The 26,358-nt window shown below is 39.8% G+C and overlaps 1 protein-coding gene across 2 annotated transcripts in view; it reads right to left on the bottom strand.

Moving 5' to 3' along the window:
- Window positions 1-1,247: 1,247 nt before the first annotated feature.
- The window catches only part of LOC119646269 (epidermal growth factor receptor substrate 15-like 1), a 51,823-nt gene continuing 26,712 nt past the window's right edge, over window positions 1,248-26,358 (bottom strand). Inside the window, exons 5-14 of one of the 2 annotated variants that reach the window (XM_038046676.1) lie at window positions 19,912-20,086; window positions 19,699-19,848; window positions 19,553-19,642; window positions 19,044-19,106; window positions 18,648-18,845; window positions 18,135-18,587; window positions 17,884-18,075; window positions 17,714-17,794; window positions 8,311-8,563; window positions 1,248-2,664 (exon numbers count right to left, since the gene is read on the bottom strand). In XM_038046676.1, coding sequence (XP_037902604.1) covers window positions 1,979-2,664; window positions 8,311-8,563; window positions 17,714-17,794; window positions 17,884-18,075; window positions 18,135-18,587; window positions 18,648-18,845; window positions 19,044-19,106; window positions 19,553-19,642; window positions 19,699-19,848; window positions 19,912-20,086 — 2,341 coding nt within the window. In that variant the 3' untranslated portion in view covers window positions 1,248-1,978. The remainder of the gene's footprint in view (window positions 2,665-8,310; window positions 8,564-17,713; window positions 17,795-17,883; window positions 18,076-18,134; window positions 18,588-18,647; window positions 18,846-19,043; window positions 19,107-19,552; window positions 19,643-19,698; window positions 19,849-19,911; window positions 20,087-26,358) is intronic. The other variant, XM_038046677.1, reaches the window with a different exon arrangement.

The raw sequence follows: 26,358 nt of genomic DNA, 5'->3' as shown, positions 1-26,358 counted from the left end.
TGCAGCAAATTTGATTTGTGTCAGAAACTGGGAACTCGATTGGACTGGCTACAAGCGTTTGTAAATCTACAGAAACCAAGTCGAAAACTCTAACTACACGCATGATAAGGTTTGGCAAACGTATGAACTCGGTATAACCTTTTTTCACATCTGTGTAGGCGAATCACCAGAATTGGTTGACTTCTTCTGCTCAGGCAGTACTGCTCCTCTCTCCACGATGTGTGGGAGGTTGCGCGACTAACCTTGGAGAGGGTCTCTGAGTTACCATTGTTGAAAAAGTGCTTTTTCTGGCTCTGAGGCTTTGGAACAACCTACTGTCGAACAATAAGTTCAACGCCTCCACCCTGAGAGATTGCCGATAGGTCAGGAAGATTCGGAAGCAAACCGGCTCCCGGTTCTATTACAGGCTTGGATCGTCACGTAACAAGTGACAGCTTCTAAAGCCAGCGATGGAGGGTATGCAGCCCACGGCTTGTTCAAAAAGCTATACAATATTCTAAGAGTAAATTCATGGGATTATTCGTAAGATGCGATGTAAATGCACACCTCATCTGTTGGGGGAGTTCTAACATCAACACGAACTATTAGAATATCTGGCCAGAACTCAAATACAGATCCTCAACGGTTAGGCGAGTCATCACCGTGGCATCCCTAACAACGCGGCTCTTGTCAGAGAGTAGAGTCCATCGAATGATAGATATCACGCCCTCAGCTAACAGGCGCATTAATTTTGATATGGGTATCCACCATCAAGCCTGCTCTGAAGACTGAAATTGCAAGGATGCAAGCAACCGAATGGATAAATTTGCATTTCTGGCGACAGACAGAACACTCACAAAGGCTTGAGAATTTGCAGCTGCAACTCCCCAACCTACTAAATCAAACGACGCTGGTGTTACTTCATCCAATTGTTTGAACCATGTTGCCATTGTTGAATGATGCACTTTGTCGGGGCCTTTAAAATTGTTTGGCTTTAGCACTTACGCCCAGCCACTTTTTCCAATAATTACGAAAATAACTCGTTTCAAAATTTTTCTTTAATACCAAAGTATATACGTTCAAACGTATATACTTCTCCAGGAAAAATGCTTTAAACTTATTGTAAACACTTGGATAAAATATATATATATTCAAAACAACTTTGTTGAAGAACTTTTGGGTCAACCTAGCAAAGCCAATTTTTACGGCCAATTGAACTTTATTTTTCAGTCCATGGTAGCTGTGCTTGTTTAATTAAAAGACTTTCATTTTACTGTTTATAACATGTATTGAGGAAATTCATATGTTTGTGTGTCAATGAATAAAACTAAAAAATAAAATGTCTTCACTAATGATACACTTCTTCGCTGATGCTACGAAGCAGTGTACATAAATTCGAACAAAAACTATATTTTCTGAATTTATTTATCATCCCAGATTAGGATTTCACAGGGTTCGAGGCTTTCTTACATGGGATCTTATTTTTAGTTTGGAATACTTGAAGCAACCACATTCTTCACATGCAGGCTAATATTACACGATAAAAGTAAATGTTTGTATGTAACGTAATTGAAGACAAAGTCCTAAGTTGACGAATCTTTGGAATATTCTGGATTATGTCTAATATAACGTTCGTAATAATATATCAAATTATTATCCTTTGTCGTCATATAACAGCAAATAAATATACATTTTCAGAAAACTTAAAATATCTTAAACAAATTTCAATTCTTTCTTTTTGAAAAAAAAAATGAAATTATGTAGTTCAGAATTTTAGAAGTTAAGCTCCCATATTATTACTGTGTTCCGATCGCGTGTATGTGGGGGTGTATGTATCTGTTTTCGTATTTGCACTTTTGTAAGTGAGTATTATTGTCGCAACTATCCTCTACTCTTTCATAAATATGGCTCTCAAGCGACACTACTACTGGAAATGCTAGTTGGTACTCTATAAATTCTTAATGATATACATATTAAAATACTGTTATATGATTTACTTTCACTGATCGACTAAGCTCCTTTGCAATGCTCTCTTCAAATCCTCGTCAAAGGTATCGCCTTTCGAGTAATCCTCAGCGAATTTATCCGGAACCTTTGCAGCCGCACTCACATCATTTGTTACTTTTGACTTTAGATTGTTCTTGACAGTGGTCGCATTCGAAGTCTTTGAGTTATTCAAGGCTTTGTCAGAATTATTTTTCGTCGTCGTCGTAGTCGTCGGTGTACTAAACGCATCATCAAAGTTATCAAACTGAGCGAAATTACCATTGGACTTATCAGCATTGTCGATTGGATCATTGAGGCTCAGTTTGAAGAAATTATCATCGAAGTTATCATTGAACGCGTCGAACTGTTTTGATGACTTTGTTGTGGTCGTTGTGGTACCAAATGGATCAAACACTGAGCTTTGGTCCGATTTGATGTTCTTCTTATCGACATTTTTGAAATTGTCGTTGAACGCATCGAAGAAGTCATCATTATTATTGTCTTTTTTGCTACCAATGTCATTGTCGAAAGAGTCGAAAATAGCAAAGTTTTCTTGAGTGGCCAGCCGGGGTGATGCAATGTTGGTTTCTTTCGGAGGGGCTTTGAAAACATTAAATTGGAAATCATCCACTACGTCGCTGTCGATCTTGCTGTTTTTATCGGTTGAGTAGCCTTTGACAGAACTGTCTGAAAAAATATCTATAAAATGGAGTTGTTAATTCAAACATGTCTCATGAACAACATAAACGAAAAAAATTCTTGATACAAACATAGCACGAAGAATTCTGCTAGACTCTTTTATAATTATTTGTAATTTTGGGGGTGACAGCTATTTTCTCCTTGAGAAATTGATAGAATAATCTAAGTGCCGTTGAGTGACATTAAAGACCGATGGCAATCACTATTATGGTAACGGCAGCACAAACTCGAATTTTACGAACAAAGGAATCATAAAGTGTAACCGAAGAGGGGATAACAGTAGATTGTTTGGGGAGAGGCTAATAATAAAGTCAGACATTCTGGGAGTTCGACTGATAACGTCGATGTAATATACATTCGAAGTTTATTGTCAAACGTTACACTAAAGTAATCTGAGCGGGAAGTTTCCAATAAATAATGAAGCGTATGAACAGTATTTGTCTATATCAAGTGAAGGCGTATTTCTAACCTACCAAAGAGATGGAGTGCTAAGATTTGATTGTTGACAATTTTTTTCAAGTGAATCGATGATGGAGAAAATTTTTAACTTCTCCGCATATAGGCTACGGAGGCAGGTAAACGAGGAAGGAAGATCATTAATGAAAAACGAAAACAATAATCGACTAAGCATCGAGTCATATGACAATCCTTAAAAAGAGCCGAGGGGCAATAATTAAAAAAACATCCGGAGGAATAGGCCTTTCTATGAGAGACAGACGCTACTGAACGTGGAAAGCTAGCGATTACCATGGCTTACGGTCCTGTAACGCGAGCCTGTGCCCCACTTCCTCTCTGGAAGAATTGGATAATAGTGCCACCGACAGACCAGCCGTAGCTAGGTCTCCAGTTTTTTTCTCATTATGGGAATTGCTGTACACTCCTTTCTGGCTGACCGTGCCGTAGACACTGAGTGCAAGCTTTCGACCGAAGTGGAGAGCATGTCTTCCACAGATTTTTCCGTGGGAGGAGATGGATCTCGCCAGGCCGCCAAAAATTCGTGCCTCGGCCATGGTTTAGTTGTTCAAACTCGCTGGTGGATTCGTAGTCTGTGGCTCTACTTACTTAATACTTGGAGAGTTAAAAACAATTGTTTCCTTCGTGTGCTTTGGAAACTCTTAGTATGATAACAAACTACTATAGGCCACCCTACGACGACAAGATAGTGTGCGAGGAAAGAGGGAGAGGAGTACACCCCAGAATTCCGCTAGTTTACCTAATTTATGTAGAACCAGAATCTCCAGTTGATGTCGGGATTCCCGTTGTTGTTCAAGTTAGAGAAAGTGAGCATTCCAGGGTTTGTGATACCGTGATCGAGGAGGTGCGCACATTTCAGAAATCAATAATAAACCGTTTTCGATAGCGAAAGGTCCTAGTCGTGAAGTCAGTCCTTATCCCTAGGCATTGTAGACGTTTCATTTTCGAAATTTTTCAGCTTGTTGGCACACAATTTTCTATTCCCTTTAGTCACTTTTTACGACAAGCAGCGAATACTTTGAGTTTATTATTAAACCCCAGCTCACAGTGTCACTTCGAATTCTTATGTGCGCTCTTCATAATGCGAGCTTAAATTGAGACAGAAAAATTGTCTGATGAAGGAAGGTATTGGGTATTACAGTGAAAAACTGTAGTTAGATTATCCCCAGACGAGCTCCAGAATTAGCAATACGTCAGAGGTTTTAAATGAGGGGCATAACTATCAGCTAGTAAACAATCTTTGAAAAAATATCCTCATCTATTCGTTCATTTATTATTTTGTTTAGAAGCAGGGCAGATGTTTGTTGTTAATCATTTAAATTCAAACTGCTTTGTAATCATTTATTTACATTTATTTTATTCATTTCCGTTTTTGAATCATGGCTTACATTAAGGAATGTGATGCTATGTGGGCGGTCAAAGGGTAGTATAGGTCCCAAGGCGAAACGTGGGTTGGTACCCACCATGGAGCATAAAACCTGGGTAACGCCTGCTGAATCAACACCAACAGCTCTACTACCAAACCCTATCTGCACGTGGAGATCACTGGGTGTTCTTTCTTCATGAAAAACTGCAGACCGATGTTACGAAGCCACCGAAGGAGCCTCGGAGAGGATGGGTTTCAAAACGACGAACCCGGCAACGACAACGGATTATCGATTTGTGCATTTTCTCATGGACCGGATGCTGCTGAGCAGCTAGCCGATACCCTTTCCCAAGATAAGGCTGACATAACAGCGTTACAAGAGATGCGATGGAAAGGGACCGGTTTCCTGAAAAAGAGCCGCTACACCATATATTATACCAGCCATCCAGTCAACCATGTGCTCGGAGTACGTTTCTTAGTCAGCCAAAAAATGAAACTTGATGTTATCGGCTTTGAAAATATAAGCGAAAGGCTATAAACTCTGCGTTTGCGAGGCACGCCCCTACAGAGGAGAGTGCAGAGTCGGAGAAGGATACCAACTATGAGGCAGTTGAGCGGACTCTCGAAGCCTGATATCAAAATCATACTACAGTCAAGTAGGGACGGAGCCCGTATTCAGGCGATACGTCGGCTCCCATAGCTTATATAGGGATACCAATGATAACGGACTGGAGATTATTCAGTTAGCAGTATCGCATGAAATGGTTGTTGAAGTACCTTGTTTGCACGGAAAGCCGTCCATAAACATACGTGGGCCTCTCCAGTACTTTGATAAACTACTGAACAACCAGAACATCGGCGAGTGGGAGGTCCCGCCAACTGAAGACGACGGACAAATACTGCCACCACCAAGTACAGAAGAAACAGTCCGTGCAATTCATCGGCTTAAAAATTATAAGTTGCCAGGAGCCGATGGAATTACAGCCGAATTGGTTAAATATGGAGGCGACCAATTGCACCAAGTGATTTATCAACTTGTGCTCAAGGTGTGGGACAGCGAATCAATGCCTGACGACTGGCAAAGAGGCATTATCTGTCTCAAACATAAAAAGGGAGATATCACACAGCGCAGCAATTATAGAGGTATCACGTTTCTGAGTACTATCTATAAGATATTCTCCGCTATCTTGCTAGGCCGGATAGCCCCATACCCCCAGAACATCATTGTCCCATAGCAAAGAGGCTTCACTCCAGGCAAATCAGCAACAGATCAGATTTTCTCTCTGCGCCAAGCGATGGAAAAACTGTTGGAATATGGACACCAATTGCACCATCTATTCATCGATTTTAAAGCCGCCTATGATAGCATAACCAGGGTAAAATTGTACGCGGCCATGAGGGAATTCGGTATCCTGACGAAACTGATAAGACTGACTAGGCTCGCCTTGACCAATGTGCGAGGCCAGATAAAAGCAGCAGGATCACTTTCGAGACCATTCAACATCACCAACGGTCTACGACAAAGGGATGCCCTATCATGCGCCCTCTTCAACTTGGCCCTGGAGAAAATGATTCGTGGTGCCGATGTAAATGGGAGAGGCACCATCCTTTTCAAGTACCCCCAACTATTGGCCTATGGTGACGATATTGACTTCATGGGAAGAACAACCCGAGATGTACAGTCTACCTTCACCCAGATCGAGCAGGCGGTGCGAAATCTTGGGCTGCACATTAATGAAGGCAAACGAAATATATGGTGGCAACGTTGAATGGCACTGATCAAATGAAAACAATCAAAATAGGAGAATACAACTTTGAGACCGTTGATAATTTCTCCTATCTAGGGACGAAAATCACGACCGATAACAACTATGACGATGAAAGCCGCGCACGGTTGTTGGCTGCCAACGGAGCCTATTTAAGCTTACAAAAATTGTTTCGCTCGAAACGTCTCACCGTAGAGTCAAAACTCTTACTGTACAAGCCTATGATCTTGCCAGTCTTTGTGTATTCCTTTGAGACTTGGGTTCACAGCAAAAAAAAAAACAAGTCGGAATACTGGAAGCTCGCGCTTCGGGTATAAAGGCTCGCCCTAAACAAACAAACTGCCTATTTCCCAATACTGTACACATATATGCACGTATATAAATTGATCGTACCCATATTTCCGATTTACTTCTATATCTATCTGAAATAGGCACTACCCGCAACGTTCATTGGCACGCATATACTATACACCTACATACATACATGTCTGGTTGGAGTAATTGATATTCATACATATACAAATGACTAAAAAACTAAAACAAAATAATTCTTTGCGACCCCAACCATAAGAACCAATTTCGTTGTGGTATTGACGAATTGATATGTGATGCTGACGTCATGCAGATTGTAGAGTGCGCGAAATTCACAAAAAATGGTAAAGTTTTACTCCCTATAACTTTGTTAATAATAGTTGGATTTTCTTCAAACTGCAAACTTTCTGCAAAACCAAATTTTACATTATGTTTTTCATTACACGCACGAAAAATTTTGTACTTCTGAGATGAATATAAGGGGGGCTGCCGGGTAAATTTCTAAAATGTGGAAATATACTATTAGTAACTTTATTTGTCCAGAAATCGGATATATTTTGGGGCCTAGATTTCGTAGAGATGCACCACTGCGATTTTTTTTAGACTTTTGGGTTGGATAGGTTCTGAGAACGAGACCTGTTACACTTTTTGGGGGTCATATTTTGAGCCCTCACTCCCCTACGTTTCACCCAATATCAAATATTGAACCAGTTTCGAAAAGTACTAATTGAGACTTTTCATTTGATACTCCACATCGTTACATTCTGCGAAAAAAAAATTTGCATCCTCCATTCACATGTATGGGGAGCCCCCCTTAAACTTAACACAAAATGGCGCCACTTACTGCATGTAAAGGGAACACCAGTTTACACACTCTCACCAATTTTCATGACAATCGGTCTTACCGTTTGCGAATAAATCGGGTGTGACAGACAGACAGACAGACACCATCTCGATTCTAATAAGGTTTTGTTTCACACAAAACCTTAAAAACTGCGAACTCTTGGCCGCGTTCGAGAGAAGAATCCTCCACAGAATTTTTCGCCCACTACATGAGGATGGACGATTCCGTAGCCTACATAACGACGAAATCTATGAGCGATACCATGACCGTCTGGCTGTGGATAAAATCCGGCTTAATAGGTTACGGTGGGCGGGTCACTTAATCCGTGTAGATGAGGATGATCCAGCCCGGAAAGTCTATAAGGGTAATATCTATAGCAGGAAAAGCAAAAGAAGACGAGGCCAGGACGCCAGACAGCTTTTAGGGATATCGAATTGGTGGACCTCGACGCAAAACCGGGGTGTCTGGAGTTCCTTATTAAGGCAGGCCTAGACCAGATACCGGTTGTTGCACCGTTGATGATATATTTGAACAAGTCGGTAACCGGAAGTTCTGCGCGTTAGTTATGAATGGTTTTATGAAGCAATACTCACTAGGAACAAAAGAGAATTTGCACCTACTACAACTTATAGTTCTGCCATCGTACTGTCGGATTATCATTTATTTCGATTTTTGTAATACTCTCCTGCCGATATTAGCCAATTTAATTCAGATATTCAACTAGAAACCTCAGAAATTATACATTGATAAAATATTTATTCTGCCGGAAAGTGGTAGCAAGTCGTTGAAGAAAATGGAAAACATTACTATTAAAAGCGTTCATTTTAATAATATAAAAGGAACTGGAAATGAACTGTTTCGCTGCTTTGAAATTATTTACTCACCGTCTGAACTTTTCTCGCCATCATCATCCTCGCCGAAAGGATCTTTAATATTAAACGGATCCTCGTAGCGATAATCTTTGAATGGATCCTCTGCAAAGTCTGTGGGTGCAGCTGCTGCTGTTGTTTGACTTATGTGGTCTTTGCTAGTTGAATGCGACGTATGCATACCAAATGGTGATTGGTTTTGATTTTTTGGAACCGACGTAATGGTAGGTATTGTAGGGTTTGACGGTGGTGGCATTAAACTGGGAAGCTAAGGAATTTATAAAATACACATATAAAAAAATAAAAGTGAAATAAGAATGAGTGAATAAAATTAAAAGCAAAATTTGAACTTAAGAAAATCAAAGAAAATCCTCGATTGGAGATATTGCACGAGAAGCATTGCGTGCTATAGGAAAATTAGCATATGATGTATTGTGAAATTTTTACTAAATGCAACATTTTTTGGATGATTATTGGCGTTAGCGTGAACTGAATTTTATGTTAATGGATTCGAGCGCATAGTTAGCATTTCATATAATTAGTATATTTATTACATCATCAACATCCTTAAACGATTCAAACAGAAAACTGGAACCAACTCGGTTACTTTATAACCTTTCCCAGAAGATATCTAACGAATAGAAAAAGCAATCGCACCAATTTGGATTGTATTTTCAAATAGTTGCTTTAGGAGGTAACGAAAATCTAATAGAAGAGGGTATAGTAGAAAGTGTAGAAGTAATCATGTTGGCTTTTGATTCACGCTGAAATCACTGAAGGTTTTTTTGTGAATTCAATGGGAGCACCGTCCATTACCTTCGCGAAAAGGAAAGGTGAGTAGATTTAATGGAGGCGAAGGAATATTTCAATGTTTAAACCGGTGATCAAACCTCTACAGTTAGCATACTCGAATGTTAATGTTGATTGGAACTTTAAAACTGTAGATATAACATGGACGCTGGTTAGCAGTAGCACTATGCTTGACAAGACCTATTCAGTAAGATTTTTTTCCAAGAACTTCAGGCCACATGAAAAATAACTAACGATCACTTTCTACAAGAGATGTAGAAACCAACAGCAAAATTGTCAGAGTTTGCGTTATGGACAATAGCTCATAAAGAGGTGATCATAATCGAAAAAATGGCTAAAAACGGTGCTGTGCGCAAGCAAACAAGTAAAAATAAATAAGGAAAACATGTAAACCAAAGTCGTCGGTATGAACGAAAACAATCCCTAGTCAAAATATGACCCTCAAAGGGGGAATCACTTAATCGAATTATGTTTATCTATGTCATAATTATCATTAACTTCCATAAGTATACTGCAGTAACATCTAGATCGTTATTTTATCAACATGTAACATGCTTCATTAGATTATGTGAATAAAATGTCTCGTGTCGTTAATATTCTGCGAAGTTTTTACGCTAAACGAATGGAATCTTAAAAATAACAGATTTTTAGTTTCTCTTTCAATAAGCTAATTAGTAAGTAATGTATTTGGTTAGTACGAATCAGTATGGCTGCATTCACTGCAAGGAAAAACAACAAGAAATAATGGCGTTTAGTTCCATGGTTTCGGAATTAAGAGTTAGATATAACGCAGAAATGCTAATATGAAAACGATTACAGGCAGACTTGTTTTCTAATTGAGAATTTCTTAATTGAAAATGAAGAGAAAGTGTGTTAAAATGAAATTTTTTTCAACAAAGGGTGCAGATTATCTCGTACTTAATGAAACATTTCAAATCAGACACAAAATATTTGTTAGTTTAGTACAATTTTATTCCAACAACTAAGTAAATAACAACAAACAAAAAATATAACAATGCAGCTTAATCGGATACAGGTAAAACAATTATAATATTAAATTCAAAGCAAAGGAAATTTCGTAAAGATATTTTTCTCTAACTTTCGGTTGGAAATGGTTGATGTAAATGAGAAAAACCTTATTAAAGCTGTTAGTAATTTACATTTCTGAGCAAAATTTATTTATTTTTTTTCCAAATAAAGTAGTCATAAGACTTCAACATACATTACCAACTAAACCCTAGTAGGAGCAAGTAATTCACATTTAATAAAAATAAAGCTCAATGACATAGAAGGCGTTTTGACATGAGTATCTAGAAATGTAATGTAGTTGTGTGTGGTATCTAGTGGTGCGACAAATGGTATTATAGGGTGCACTAGAAGTTCTAGGCATCTCAAGCAAATATACTCTTAGTGGTCATAGAGGAGACGAAAAAGGTTTGAATGGGCTGGACTAGTAGGAAAGACAATGTAAGCGAACTTTGAACCCTTTATGTTTGACTGATTATACATTATGTAGGATTTAACCATGCCAGATTTTTCTCAAATAAATCACACAATGCAAGCTAAGCATCGTTATATTCCCGAGAACGAAATCGCTGGGCAGCTAGCTTCGGAAACAGAGAGTTTAGAAGTACCTTTGTTATCGACAAAACGTCAAGACGATAAAATTTCTGAAAATGGGTCTTTCTAAAGCCACGCATCATGCAGGGGAAAGTACAAATCAGCTGAGCAGCTTCAAATGAAGAGGAAACATTATTTATATACACATTGAGTGCAAATCTACTTCGATGGAGATATGTAGTTAGACCCGCAAAAATGAACGAGAATAACGAACCCCAATAAAATTCCGGAAGAAGAGAAACGGCTAACAAGGAGAGAGCCAAAGGACAACAGACAGAAAAACTAAGCTCATAGATAATATTGTTGTTGCGACAAAAACACTAACAAGATGTTGGCACAGAATTTGATATATTGCGGAGCATTGCAGCAAATAGAATAGAAGGTTGTAAAGTAGTGAAATGGCAAAAAAATTGTCTTTCACCCAAAGATAAATACGTACGCCCATACTGACGGTTTTATCATTAGTGAAATAGACAACGCCTAGGAAAGGTCGGCATCCTATTTTAACACAAAGCATTTGGCACGACTTTGTTGCACGAGTCAAGCGTGAAGACCAATCACTATTTTTTTATCATTTCCATGGCCAGTCGAGAAACTTGGAAAAACAGTCACAAGCCCTGCGATCGAAACTGTCGAAGCCAAATACAATTTTTGAAAGTACTGGGCGTTCGCCCACGAACAGAGTAGTCCGTACACTTAACAAAAGGAGTAAGTTGCTTCTCAAACAAGTGGATGGTGGGCTCAGGACAACTCATTCCCAAACAAAAAAATTTTCATTTCATTAGCTCAAAGCAGTTTAGGTTCAAATCAGGCGATTTCGGTCGATATATTCATACCCTTGTCGGGTTTGAATTCAATAAAAACGAGCTAAATCGGTCACGCTGCTCCGCAGGGTAGAGGCGCAGAGGCAGCGTCTGATGAGATCGCCTCTGCCCTGCGATCGAAATCGTCACAGCCAAATACAATTTTTTAGTCACAAGTCATTCAACCCACCATTTCGAAACAATTGTAGACAAAAGTGAAAGCAAGCCATCAAACTAGTTGAGGAAGTAAATGCACTAAATGCAAGCGAGTGTTCTATTCAAGCTGCTGAGTGAAAGTAATACTTGCAATCTAACAATGGGTATGGTCGGAATTGTGAACATTAACGGCAAATCGTGGAAGTTCACAGACAATTTATTAACATTTACTGAAAGATATGCAGGATTACAATATCTATTGCATCAGAACAATAGCCCATTTTCAAGTGGGCAGACGCCATTCGATAGGTGCGATGGTCAAGATGGTTGTACGTCAGCCGCTCGACCTGTTTTTTTTCGGGTTTTAATCCCGGTCGGCGTGGATGTTTGCGTTCGTATTCATAGTGTCTCGCTGCTGTAGGTTCATCGCTTGCACAGCATCAAGTGTGGCGATAACGAAACTGAAATACAGTCTCATCGAAACCTGAGACAGTGTTGATGCCCTATACTCCACAAAGGAGTGACCAGGAGTTATAAGTCAAACGATTTGATGACTTGCTGCTGAAGCTCACTATTATATCGACTGATGGCATGACTTAGTTCTTTACCGTATACGCACCGCAGACCGGTCGACCCGATGCCGAGAAAGATGCCTTCTGACAACTATTCGATACAAAAACCTGTAACGTGCCTGGTGTTGAATATATCGTCATTGTGAGCGGTCTTAAAAGTCGTGTAAGTGAAAAGGCAGGCGGAAATAGGTGCTATAGGGAAAAAAGGTTTGGAGCACCCAATTTGAATGGCGGGCGAATATTTGATTTGATTGAAAATCAAGGTCTAGTACTTATCAATACATGTTTTATCAAACGATTGTCTGATCGAACGACGCAATCCTACTATATCTTGATAATCACCTCCACTGACTGCAAAGCCGTTCCCTATGAGGCCATCGCAGCTTAATATTGGCCGTTGATTTCCGTCAGTCAATGAAATTAAGTTAAAAACATGATCTACAAAGCTATTGAACACTCGAAATCGCCAAGCCTGGTAAGGGGCACATCAACCGAGATACGAGAAGAAACGCGCGATTCCTGTTATTCGAACAGTCTAGTATAAGAATCTTTTCGATAAACTGGACACTCGGGACGGCGAGAGGGATCTTTACCGACTTGTCAAAAGTTGATACGAACGCACACAGGATATACAACACTTTTGTTGCATTAATGACATTAGGGATATCGAATTGGTGGACCTTAGCGCAAAACCGGGATGTCTATAGATTTTTATTAAGGCGACCTAGACCGGATACCGGTTGTTGCGCCGTTGATGATCCTAAAAGCACGACATAAGACCTGGTTGACTACGAAAGTATGGGAGGATTGATGAACGTAGGGAGCTGAGAGCTCGTATAATCGCTACGAGTGAGAGAATGAACGCGACGAGAAATGAAATGTAGCGGACGCCGTGACAAATGACATTTCATTATTACATTCTCAGAGAAGAAGAAGTCGTAGTGGAAATAGTAGTTCCTTGTCTACCGCCTATGGTGCATCATTTGCAGCTGGTCGTAAGCCTTTCAATGATCTGATAAGGGACATTGAAGGCAGGCTTCCCATTCATGACGATAAGCAGCTTAAGTGATGAAAGAAGCACTTAATAATCTCAATTGTATAACAGCTGCGAAAGTCAGACCTTTTAGGCGTGAAAAGATAAGCAACTACAAGGGGGTCCATTTAGTGCTTGGAATTTGAACTGCCGAGTATTTAGCTTTGAAAACTTCAAATGTCTTTCGGGGAGTGACAAATATTAAATAAACACTCTGACATTTACGAAATGGGATGCTATTCGCATGAAGAAAGTTGGGAAATATTGAAAGTTGGAAAATATTCGAAGTAGTGAGTCTCCTATTCAAACTGTGAGAAAGTTGAAAAAAAAAAAATTCAAAAACTCAATTTGTGGATCAAGGGAGTTCGTGAAACTGGAATGTTGGTAGATAAACCAACCCCTGGTGCGGTCGACCGAACATATTGCTGCTGTTGACGAAAGTGCACGTGAACAACCAACAATTGGATTTCTCACGCACTTCTTTGATGCGAATTTTGCGTAAAGATCTTGCTATTAAGCTATACAAAGTTCAATTGGTGCATAAGCTAAAGCCAATTGACCACCCGAGCCGTCTATCGATTGCAAATTGGGCGGAAGATCGTTTGGCCGGGGATCGCGAATTTTACCGAAAAAACATCTATTTGGACGAAGCTCATTTCTACCTCGGTGGTTATGTGAATAAGCTACACTGTCGCATCTGGGGCACGGAAAACCCGCACGTCGTCGAAGGCAATGCACCCACAACGAATTACAGTTTGATGCGGATTTTGCTCTAGCGGCATCATGGCCCCATTTTTATTCGAAAATTAAAAGAGAGCCGCCGGAACCGCTAATGGGGAGTCGATTTGTTTTTCAAACAAATTGAAACTGAAGAATTGGACGAAATTTGGTTTTTACAGGACGGCGCTACGTGTCATAAAGCTAACGTTACAATCTTCGGAAATTGAATAATCAGCAAAAACGGTGATGTGAATTGTCCACCAAGAAGCTACGATTTTACGCCATTGGCATTTTCTTTGGGAGGCGATGAAAGATAAATGTTACATCAACAATTCAAAAACAATTCAAGTCCTCAAGACCCAGATTCGGGCTGCTATTGCTGAGATAATGCCTGAAACAATCGAAAATGTACTCAAAAATTGCGTGGAACGAATGGGCTACTGCCAAGTTACCCTTGGTGGTCATTTGACCGAAATTATTTTTCGTAAATAAATGTCATAAACCAATCTTTGAAAAATATTGAGCTGTTTTTTATAGCAAAATTAAATTCCAATTATTAATGGGCCACCCTGTATAAAGTACGGATTCAGATCTATTCCTGCGAACATTTAAGTGTAGCTAAGCTGATGGCCCTGACGATCCCCCGCGGAAAACTTCAGCAGGACTACTCCCTCTTATTAAAAAATCCTGAAATCTGACATCTATCTGTAGGTTTTCTTCTCGTTATAACTGTTGCCTTGATAATAATAGTGGATAGGTTCTATGGACTAGATCATCTTCTCTTAAATAACTCAACTATGGTTGCGATATTTGCTTCCTTTCTTACCTTCTGAATCCGGAGAAGAAGAGTTGTACTGGAGATAAAAAATACCAATAAAGCAAACGTTCTAAATCTGACGGAACATTGTACTTTTCTTACCTGTATTAATGAGCAGAACATTTGAACATTATTGAATATGTCGAACTGTGGTACCGAACTCAGTATCAATCGACGAATTAAGAGCGTTAAGTTCGTCCCTGGTCTGAGAAAATATCACAAAACTCAGTTGGCGTACGTGCTAGATATCACCGGACAAGCGGCTGATTACAAGACGGGACGAGTATTGGGTGGACCACATATTTAGAAATTACGCAGTGAAACCATAACAAAAATCAATCGTGACGGATTAAAAACAATAAACTCGAACGAAAAGCTCTGAATTTCTTCGAATCAGCTTTTTAGTTGGAGCACATGTTAAGGATGTGTACACAGAAGGTTAGTTTTGAAAGACTTTTAAATATCGCAGTCATAGTTTCTCGCATGTTCAGTCTCAATGATAAAAAATTGGACTACAGAATTGACTTGGATTTGAAAAAACTCACAATTCGTTATTTGAATAAAATCTCGAGATCTGAAGGAATATATATTTCCAAAGGAGTAACCGAGTAGCATTTTTGGGAAAATGACTTTCACGATATTAAAGCAGCGCAACTATAAAAGTGGACGATTAAAATTTTTTTATGATGTTTCCAGGCATACAATCACCCATAGAAAGGAAACCATTTAAAACAGGTTTTTACTTTTGTATTTTCAGTTCTGCTTTTCGGAAGAATTTTTATTAATTTGGACGACATGGATTTGGATTATGATTTTCGGGACTGGATTGAATTCCCTCACCGTCAGAAACGAATGAAACCAAAATTAATGCAGGAAGATTTTGTAAACTGGCTGAGCATGACAATGCTCTTTGCCATAAGGCAACTCAATTTTTCTTAATAAAAATAACTTTCCTTCTCCCGTAAAAGAGAATGTTGTTTGAATATCGTTGAAAATTATTCGCGATGATATCCTCAAATTTAAGAGAAAATTCACGGAAGCAGTAGTACAGAATCTAATAAATTATGCTCAGGTATTACACTGCAAAGCGAAGGTCGATGGGAAAACCGACATTTAAGATGCCTGAAGGTTTCCGTCCTCGAGGTTTTCTTACCCACTCTCAGCCACTTGCCTCTCAAGACAAAACTTAGCTATATACACTGTTTTTGATAAGACTTGAGTAATTTAAGAGGCTGACATAATATTTTGGATGTCTATTCGTGGATTCGTTCGTTTGTTATTAACAAAGCACGACTGAGCCGATTTTGGCCCTCCCACCTCTTCTTTCTGTTCTTCTTATGGACACTGTCGCACGGGACACCTAACGTCCAGCCCCCTATACACTTCTCTTTGCAGATGATGTTTTCCTAGCGAGCATGATAGAATGGTCACTTCATTGAACACGGTCTCAGATTGAATCCAAATAAAACAGAATTAACTACCGTCCCCAACGAAATAGGCACTATCACTGTCATTTCAGGCTTAGAACTTATCAATTTAAATATCTTGGAGTAATGCTATCAGCCAATGTGAACTGCATTATTAAACTGCTTCAAGAAGCAGCGCAACTTGGATGAAGTGGCGTTCTTTATAATTGACGCATCAAGGAACGCCACAAATCCAAAATTTACTGAAGTGTCGTTCGTTCTGTTGCGCTCTATGGTTCTGAGTGCTGGCTGGCTATTAAAGACAATGAATAACACCTCTCGCGTGGCATGTGATGTTCACATCTGAAATCAGGATACCCGCGATCGACATGGGGTTGCACCGATCGTAGAAAAATTGCGAGAGGGGCGTCTTCGATGAAATGGACAGTCAAAAAAAACTCACTTACTAAGTTTGGTCTAAATATAGAAATCGATGGGAAACGGCTAAAAAGCCGGCCGAACGCTAGATGGTGATTTGAGAGTTTCTCGACTGCATATGACCGAGCAAACTGGCACCACCGAGAAGACGAGATGACCTCGCTTCTGAATGAGACAAAGGCTGAAGAAGAAGTAGAAAATCTGAAGTTGCGTTGAATAAATTCTATTTAGCACGTGAATAACCACTATCTGTATGTGATGAGAAGCTTAGATCGTAGACGGCACCTGAAGAACGCCGCCAGAATCAATGTAAACATTCGAAAAAGATTCAACAAATTAACTTATTGGCGTCAATGCAGAGGAACCTCATCCAGTCTTCCATAGGAGAAGAAAATAACCTATAGTATATGATCATGTTTAAATTGGACAGTGCGACTAATTCTATTAGCAGCGATAGTGTTGGTGTGGGGTTTTCCATTAAAAAATATTTTTAGATGAGAGTATGAAGGGGAGAACCTGCAAGCCAGAGCAGTTCCATTGCGGTTAGCTGTATGATAGGATGGATATCTAGCTAGAGCCAGCTACGTCTCGCGATATGAATCTTTGTAGTAGTTCCATTGGGTCTAGTAAGAAGAATTTCATATACTGATTGAAATGAACTAGTGTCTGTTGAAAATGATCACTCTTCTATTCGGAAGGAAAAAGCTAAACAGGCCAATGGGCAGGGAGACAGTTGAATGATTTTAAAAAGTTATAGCTTTACATTAAAATTTAAAAAGTGATATTTTTCCTGACTTTCTGTTTCAGAGTGTGTTTTTTAAATGATTTGCTTGCGATTGAATGAGTTAAAATTACTTGCAATGTTGTTAGTATCATTGATGCTGCTCATTTTAATTTTGAGTAATGGTTTTGTTAGTCCCGAATCAAATTCCTTTGCTTTAATTTGTAACTTTGGCGAAATTAGGAAACAAAGCACATATCATGCACTATTGCTACAAAAAATATAACTATCGATTGAAGAAGGACTGATTGCGGTTACGAACCTTATCGAAATCTGCAAAATCAGCGAAACCGCCTGCTGAACCGAAATTATCAGAAACGGCTGGTGCTGGTCTTGTTGGACCCTGGAAAAATCAAAACAAATCAGTCAGATTGTAAAATAGTGAAGAAAAATGATGAATTTTTTTTACAATTTCATTAATGAAATACCGACCTGTAGAGGGCGCGGCGGAGCCGGTCGAGGTGGTGGTTGCTTTGATTTCTTTGGTGGTAAAGCAGGACTAGGTGATTCTGGTCTCGGCGGTGGTCCAGATTTTTGACCGCTGCTTGGACTTAACACTTGTCCTACTCCTGTTGGAGCGTGTAATATAGCGAATGGATCACTTCCGAAATCGTCTTTTCCGGGCTAGATAGAGAGAAGTTGTTTATAGCTCCAAAGGGACATAGAATTAACTATTAAGTTACCTCTGGTGTTACGGCATTGGCAGCTTTATCACCAAATGGATCAGCCGAATTTGCTGCAAATGGATCTTTAGCTTGATTCGCACCAAAAGCTGAGGAGCCAAATGCATCATCGAAGCCTGATATTGGTGCATTCGAGAAACTGTCGTCAAAACCGGATGCAGCGCGATTTCCATTGGTATTGGCAAACGGATCTGAACCGAATCCATTTGTCGTACTGTTAGCGGCGAAGGCATCTTTTGTACCAAATGCACCATCATCACCGAATGAGTCAACTTGTGGTTGTTCAGATTGCTTTTTCAACGATTGTTTAGCCTCTGAAAAATCTGGTTCGATTTTGAGCGAGTAATCAGAAACTAGAACGGCATCATTTGCTTCTATAGCTGCTCTGCATAGAATTAGAGCATCGTTCATTTGACGTTGAGTTTCAAGGAGTTGAGTGACCATGGCTTTTATCTGTTAGTTGGGATCAATTAGATTCGCATCGCCAAACACTTATGTGTACTTTTAAGTTACCTGACTAATTTGCAATTGAGTGTCTTGCAACTGTTTGGTTAAATTATCTAATTCTTGTCGATTCGCTTCATATTCTTTCTCCAATGCAGTCTCCTCATCTTTCAGTTTTTGTAATTCCGATTTTTTTGAATTGAGTTCCTCCTCTTGTTCGTTAATCGTAGCTTCTTGTTTCTGACATTGCTCCCTTATTTTATTAACCTATAGCAAATAAATTTTCACCATTATTGCTCTGATATTTGCTATGAATATCAACAACAAAACATAAGACAAAAATTGTTTCAAGACTTAAAAACATTTAGCATTGCTATTATAGTTTAGGAATACAAACACATTATTCAAGGCAAAACGACAACCACAACAACATAGAAATAAAAAAGTTGAATTTTGATTACCAACCTGGAGTCGTGTTTCTTCTATTTGAACATTAAAACTTGCAAGTGCATCGTTTATTTCTATTTTCTACTTAGTTCAAAAATGGAATTCAATATGGAGGGAATAACAACCCGCAGGTGTGATTTAAAAAATGTAAGGTGTCCCAGAATGAAATCAAAAAAGGAGTTTTTATAAAAAATACATCCCAGAAAAGTAATATGAAAAGAAAGTTTGTTCAAAATTATATCCAAATATAATCTGTGGATAAATCAAAATGTTGAATGTGAATTTCAATAGAGACTCGCTCATACCCACTACGCTTTATGCCAAAGCATCAAATGCATTACTTTAAATTTAAAATCAAACAAAACATGCACCGGGAAATTCAAAAGAAAAAGGCAAGCAATCCGCATTTTATGGTTTTTTCATCCCGAGCGGAGGAAATACAAGCTTTTAGATTTTTCATCTATTCAATAACAAAATTTTAAATAGCCGGGCTTTTCCTCAAACCGATTAATAACAATTAATTTTACCTGCGCTTTCAAGTCATCCAATCGTTTCTGTGCTTCGCCTTTTTGATTTTCTAATTGTTTCAAAGTTGCTGCCAGCGTATCGAGTTCGCTCTGGAAAAAATTATAAATTAATGAAAGAAGTCGGACAATCCGTGTGGAAATCGTACCTGCAAACTTCGAACTTCTCCAGACTTGATACGAATGTCTGCTTCCTTTTGTGCAATATCGGTTTCCAATTGACGTCTTTCGCGTGCTAATTCTTCGATTTCTTTGGATATCATTTCTAGTTCCGGGTTGGAATACGTGGGTTTTTGTTCCTGATAGTGCGAGAATGAGGTTTTTTATGCGAAACACATGAAATATTTAGTGCGTATGCTCACTTGTGGAATGATTGGCGCCTCGACACCTGCAGAGCCGCGTAAACTTGGTGGTATCATATTGGGTGCTAAGACTTCTGGTGGTTCGACTCCTCGCTTCTTCAGTTCGACGAAGTGCATAGCTAATGAGAATTGTTCGATTGTCAATTTTCCAGATTGGTTGGTGTCGCATAGTGCCCTGTGGATCGATTTTTAGAGTTAAAAATTCAGCAAAGACCTAAATTCAGAATATTATATTTGAGGGCAAAGGATATAGTTATCAGCCTCCTAGGCTTACAAGCTACATCAGGCTGATGGCTGGGAATTTCGTCCTGAAGGACGCTGCTAAGCCGGCACGCTCCGTTGACTTTGATGAAGAGCGATTGAATCACCTTATTCATGGAGAGGCGCACCAAACGACAGAGAAATTCGCACAGCGGATGGAATGAAGTAACTCAATTGTAGCAGAACATCTTCATTCTATGGCAAAAGGTTTACAAACTCCGAGCTTGGTTTCACCCGTGTTGATTGAAAAAAGCAAAAACCAACGATACAACCCAATTTTTCCTCATATCCTCTTCATTTTTCATCTTTTTCAGCAAAAATTTCTTTATCGCATCGTCACTGATGACGAAAAGTGGTTCCTGTAACACAGCATGAAACAGCGCAAAGAATGATTAAGCACGAAGAAACAAACAATACTACGAGCGGAACAAGATCTTCGGGGAAGACAACGTTGTTGAACTTGTCCATCGGAACCACACAGCGAGTGTGGTTTTTTACGTTAGCAAATGCAACGACTAAACGAAGCCATTCAGCACAAATGCCCTCATTGGCATGATGGGTAATTTCCCAATACGGTAACACTCATCCTCATACTGCCAACATGACCCAGGAAACAACTCCAACGTTTGGTTAGAAAGTGCTTCCCCATCTTGTTTAAGCTACCTTCTGGCAGGTCTGTTAGTTATGCCTGAACAGTCTAAGCAAGTCGGACGACACCATCCGTAAAAAACGTTGAATGTAAAGTCTATATGACGAACAGAATGCTCACTACCTAAATGGCATGTTTCCGTGCAAGGAGGTTTTACTAAGGGGTTAGGAGAAAGCATGGCAGCGCCGATCGAAAGATGACACACCGCAGTTGTCGGACCGCGTAAAAGAGGTCAATCAGAGCTGTGCAACCATGCGAATATAAACCTTTGGGGTGGGGCGTACAGGGTAGTAATGAAAAGGTTGCGAAGATCATCTAGGGTAATCTGCCCGCGCCACTGAAATAGATTGTTGCCTCGCTTTCTCGTCAAACCATCAGAAGGCAAACGGTGATCCCGTCCAACAATTGCGTAATACCTTCAGTAACCGAGGAGGAGCTGCGAGAAATATGAGGTAGGATAGGCGGCAACAAAGCTCCAAGTTTGGATGGCGTCCCTAACAGAGCTTTGAAGTTCCACTGTGAAAGTGGATGTCGGTAGACTTCCGGTCATTTCAAGGTCGGCTATCAAATATCTGAGGATGATGATTGATGCCAAACTGCACTTTAGTGAACACCTAAAGTGCGCATGTCCAGAGGCACCTAACGACACCGCGACACTTGCAAAAATGTTGCCGAATATTGCCGGGCCAGAAGACTGAGATTGCTTCTTGCAGGAGTTGTGGGATCTATTCTGCTTTACGCATTACATGTGTAGGGGTAGGTGGTTGCAAAATCTCAGAGACGAGAGTAGGTGACTTGGGTTTACCGGCGCATGGCTTTGAGCATTTGCAGTGCTCTTAGATCAGATTAGGCAGTACTGGTGACAGCGGGAATGATCCCAGTTGATATTCTGACGAAACAAATAAGTGTGCTAATGACACCGCGGAAAGTGGAGCACACAGAACGTAGGAAAGTGGCAAGGTCAGAGTCGTATGGTCTCTGGCAACATAGATAGAACGAGTCTAGAAAGGTCGCTGAATGCTCAAGCTCAGGCTCAGGCTCATTCCCAACATTAGGGTGCGACTCGAACAGAAACACGGAGAAACTTATTACCACATTACGCAGTTCGTCATCGGACACAGTGGTTGCTACAGACAGTATCTGCATTGCTCTGGTTTAGACTTTGTAGAATTGGCCTGGATGCTGTGGCATAGCGGAGGATGCAAAGCATGTAATGTTTCACTGCCGGATTTTCGCGATAAAGAGATGGAACCACAACAAACCGCTGGGAAGGTGTGTGAGCCTAGAGAATGTAGTTGCAGATATGCTGAGGCCGAAGAGCTCCTCAATCGTAAAATTACAGGACGACTTGCTGAAAGAAGCACGAAGGAGGAAAGCAGAAAGAAGCAGAAGCACCAGTACATAAACTGGAGGACTGGGTTTATTTTTCCTACTTGGAGTCATTCGATCGATTTATAACGCTTTGCATGACATCTCGTTTAATCATGACTTTGAACTGCGGCTTGGATGGTCAAGTTTTTCAAGTCAAGACCAAACGCAATCAACTGACACTATTCAAAACTATTTTTCCAACGAAATAAGTTTAAGGATCTGAGTGTAATTATGCGGTGTTCCCGGCGATTAATTATTTGAAATGATAAAAAAAACTTGTATTTTCTTTTTCGTTAGTGTAGATATATTTATTCTTGCAAGAACCGATATCTCGGGAACCACTTGTTCCCTTCATCAGTAGTCAGTGTCAGACTTGTTAGCACTGATGAAGGGAACAAGTGGTTCCCGAAATATCGGTATTTGTAAGAATAAATATATCTACACCAGCGAAAAAGAAAAAACAAGTTTTTTATTATTTCAAAGTTTAAGGAGCTTGTGCGAAGTTTAAACCTTTTTGGCATCTCTTCCCTTGTATGAACTTTCATTTTTGGGTCACTTCGAACAAAAATCGAATATCCACGGTTCCACGTCGTGCCAGTAATTTGTTTCTTTATTGTCTTCTTTTGAACCCACTGAGGATTTTATTAAGGGGGTCATCCCGTGTGTCGGATCTGTGGAACCGATTTTTTTGGAATCAATTGTATTTAGATACAGTGTAGAATTTTTGTGCAGAATGATTTTTTGACATTCTGAGTCGTTTGGAAATTACAGTGTTAAACAGGTAAAATGTCGTATGTGAGGTTTATTTCGAATGCTGTAATGAAGCGCGAATTTACTGGTCCGAACGACGTTCGAATGATTTCACTAAAAGTGTGACAATTGAAGCCAAGACTTTACATGTGTTTTTTTTAAGAAACCGAAGGTTTGTGGACTGGGTATAGCAGATTAGTGGTCGGTTAAGATTTTATGGGTGAAAATCACACCATAGTCCAAAATCTACTTAACAAAATTCTCTGTAATTTTCACGACCTATTCAAAACATATTTCTACGGTTCGCGAGGACGCCCGTTAAAATGCCGTTTATTTTTTTTATTTGACATAAATGCCTTCTAGCGTTGCACCCGAAAAAGGCCTAATTTTGCTTAACCGTCCGAAATAGACATTGGAGCGTGTGCACGTTTGTGAAATTGTGTGTTGTTGCTGAACGACAATAAATGCAAGCAACGAAAAACAACTGGAGGGAATTATTGCTGGGTCGAGGAAATGAATATGCGGTTCGTTGTCAGAGGCAAGATTAGCGGCGCATTATTGCAGCTAATGGGAGGAGGATTCACAAATCACTTGCCCAGTGCAGAATAAACAATTTTGTCTTGGAGACCTTGAAGGCGTTCGTTTGTGAGTTTCGTACATGGAATCTTGTTTTCTTGTTGAAGTGTTGGAGGGTGGCAACTTTTATGGATTAATTAATTTTTGTACGGAATATGACATGTTGATCGAAAGTTCAAAAATATGGTAGCTTGGTTCTGGAATGCGGATTTATGCATACTGCAAAGGCCCCCATCCCTATTATGATAACAATTTGTCGGTCCGTTTCCGAACCATTCCTGATTAAAATATCGCAATTGTTGAAACCACAATTAAAGTCTGGAACCCACAATACATCGCTATATATGCTATGTGTAATAGAGAAAACTCTCTCTAAACATTCAGCTTGTTCATGTTTTATTTTGAAGATTATATATGCTAAGTTCGAGTGGCATATCTCTTTCCTGTGCCACTATATATTTGTGTTAAGTTAACCCATGCGATAGTAGACAAGAAACCGATTTGGATTGATGCTAACAGCCACCGTAAAGCGCATCCCCGTTATCTGTGAGCATGCTGCTTTCGTACTTTAACTGTTGACCAATAGTAGGAAATCTTTGTTGCTGCGTGGACGGCAATGATTTTGAATAGGCTGATAGAAAATACTACACTGGGCGCCGGTTTATAACGCTTTTAAGTCACATTATCGGTTACGTCCCAAAAAAACCTGTAAGATTTGATTGTGAAACATGTGAACAGATTCAAGAAATGCAAGGAATTGGGATATCTAAGGATGAGCGAAATGTGATGAACTAAGGCTCTGAACCGCTAACAAAACCCGAGAAGCGTAGCATAACATATGCCGTGATAAAAGGAAATTTGCCTTGACCAAGGGTTCATACCATATCACGGAAAATCTTACAAATGATCGTTCACTCAAATATGTTAACGGTAGCTTTTTCAGTGTAAAAGTATAAAAGGAGCATTCCACTACGATTTTCAATCGCATTATATCCGGTGGATATTCATATTATGTACATACGAAATATGTAGATATTGAAGTTTAGAGACTAATTTCATCCAAATCCAGATCTCTAAAATCATCCTTCCTTTCTACAAAAAAAAGTATCAAACGAGCTATTTTGCGTCGCAGTATATAGGAAAACACTAAAATCAAATCAAAAGAGGAATTTCAAAAAATAAGCGCTTCCTTGTTCGAAATCGAGTCCGTAGATACAAATGGATAATGGTGGATGCAAAGGCATATGGTTAGCGTACTACCTTTGTATTTCTATCCATCCGTTTCTTCTTCCTGACAAGGAAAAAGATAACAAAAAGGATGAAAACCAGTTCTAAGAGCTTTGAATGGAAAAGGACGCATAGTTTCGTAGTTCCAGAAACTTCTGGAAACCAACACCTCCAGTCAATTACAAAAAAATATTAAAATATGGTGCAAGTTCAGATGCCACTATCCCTTTCCTTCTGCATGATTTTCGATGAATCTTTTGGGTCCATGAATTCCAAATCAAAATGCGATAAATTGTATGCTTCTTGTTCACTCTTTAAGTAGTGTAAGTAAGAAAACTGAACACAGGAGATTCAACTCTCAGCGCATTGTTCAAAATTTTATCATGGAGAAAAATCGTTGCGTGTGTTCGACTGCAGAGAAACATTCCCCGCATAATGTCTGTTGTTAGTGCCGTGTGTGTTTATGGCTTGTCAATGGGATAGGAGAACATATACAAGAAAACTACCTAAGCACACGCCAACGCACAAACCACAAAGGACACGGACCAGTTAGTTATCTCGTCCCTACCCAAAATTGATTTACTCCTCCTGGATTATGTCTTTCTGGAGGTAGGGAATGCAAACAATCTCTTTGTTGTTATTGTTGCTTCTTCCCTATTTTTATATGCAAGGAGCTTGTGCTTCATTTTCATTATCATCACGCTTAATATTGCCACAGTGGGACAGGTTTAAACACAGATAATGTATTTGTGATACGACCTCAGGCAACGAGATTGATAGACCATTAACTCACTCGACCATCACATCTCCCTATCCGATCGTTGTCTTCTTAGTTTGGAATGCACCTTGTATTAACTGTTTTTACTAAACAGCAATTGTGTACTGGAGTTATAGTATGATTTAATAGTTCAAAAAGCCCACGGACCCTCTTCCCGCCCAACCGGACCGAGGGGCGACCAACCTAAGGATGGGCTGAAGGCAACATCCAAAGGCCCGCATCACAGCGATGATGCGTTTTAACGCAAAGTGTGTGCGACCATGCGAAAATGTATTGCTACATCCCGATTGTCGCAAACACTTCAGCCAATGACGCGGAGGTCCTACACTACAGAGACATGGATCTTATATTGAAGACAGTGCGGATCAAGACTGAAACCCATTAGGTCAGATTGTTACCGGACAGGACTCTTCGGACTATAGCACAGGTTGCAAGGATAACTGCTTTTTGCATCTCCATGTATAGTCCAGCCCTAAGATCGAGCGTTTTCAGCGCTTTATGTAAGTTCTGCGGGACTAATCCCGTCGCTGAAATTATTACTGGGACTACTTGGATCTTTTGTAGTCTCCAAGTCTGCTTCATATCGTCTGCCAAGGGGCCGTAGTTCCGGATTTTTTCGTGCTGTTTTTCAACAGTGTTCCGGTCCAACGGTACGGCTACATCGATTATGAAGCACGCTCGTTCTTCCTTCAGAAGCAGAACTAGATCGGGTCTGTTATGATTAACACTGTGGTCGGTGGCGATAGTGTGATCCCACAGTAGTTTGACCCGATCATTTTCCAAGATTCTCTGCGGAGTATACTTATAGTAAGGATGGTAGGTTGCCACTAAGTTA

This window comes from Hermetia illucens, chromosome 1 (assembly GCF_905115235.1).
Source record: "Hermetia illucens chromosome 1, iHerIll2.2.curated.20191125, whole genome shotgun sequence".
Classification (NCBI taxonomy): domain Eukaryota; kingdom Metazoa; phylum Arthropoda; class Insecta; order Diptera; family Stratiomyidae; genus Hermetia; species Hermetia illucens.
Note: the sequence above shows the minus strand (reverse complement) of the source record. Positions and strands in the feature narration are given on the sequence as shown.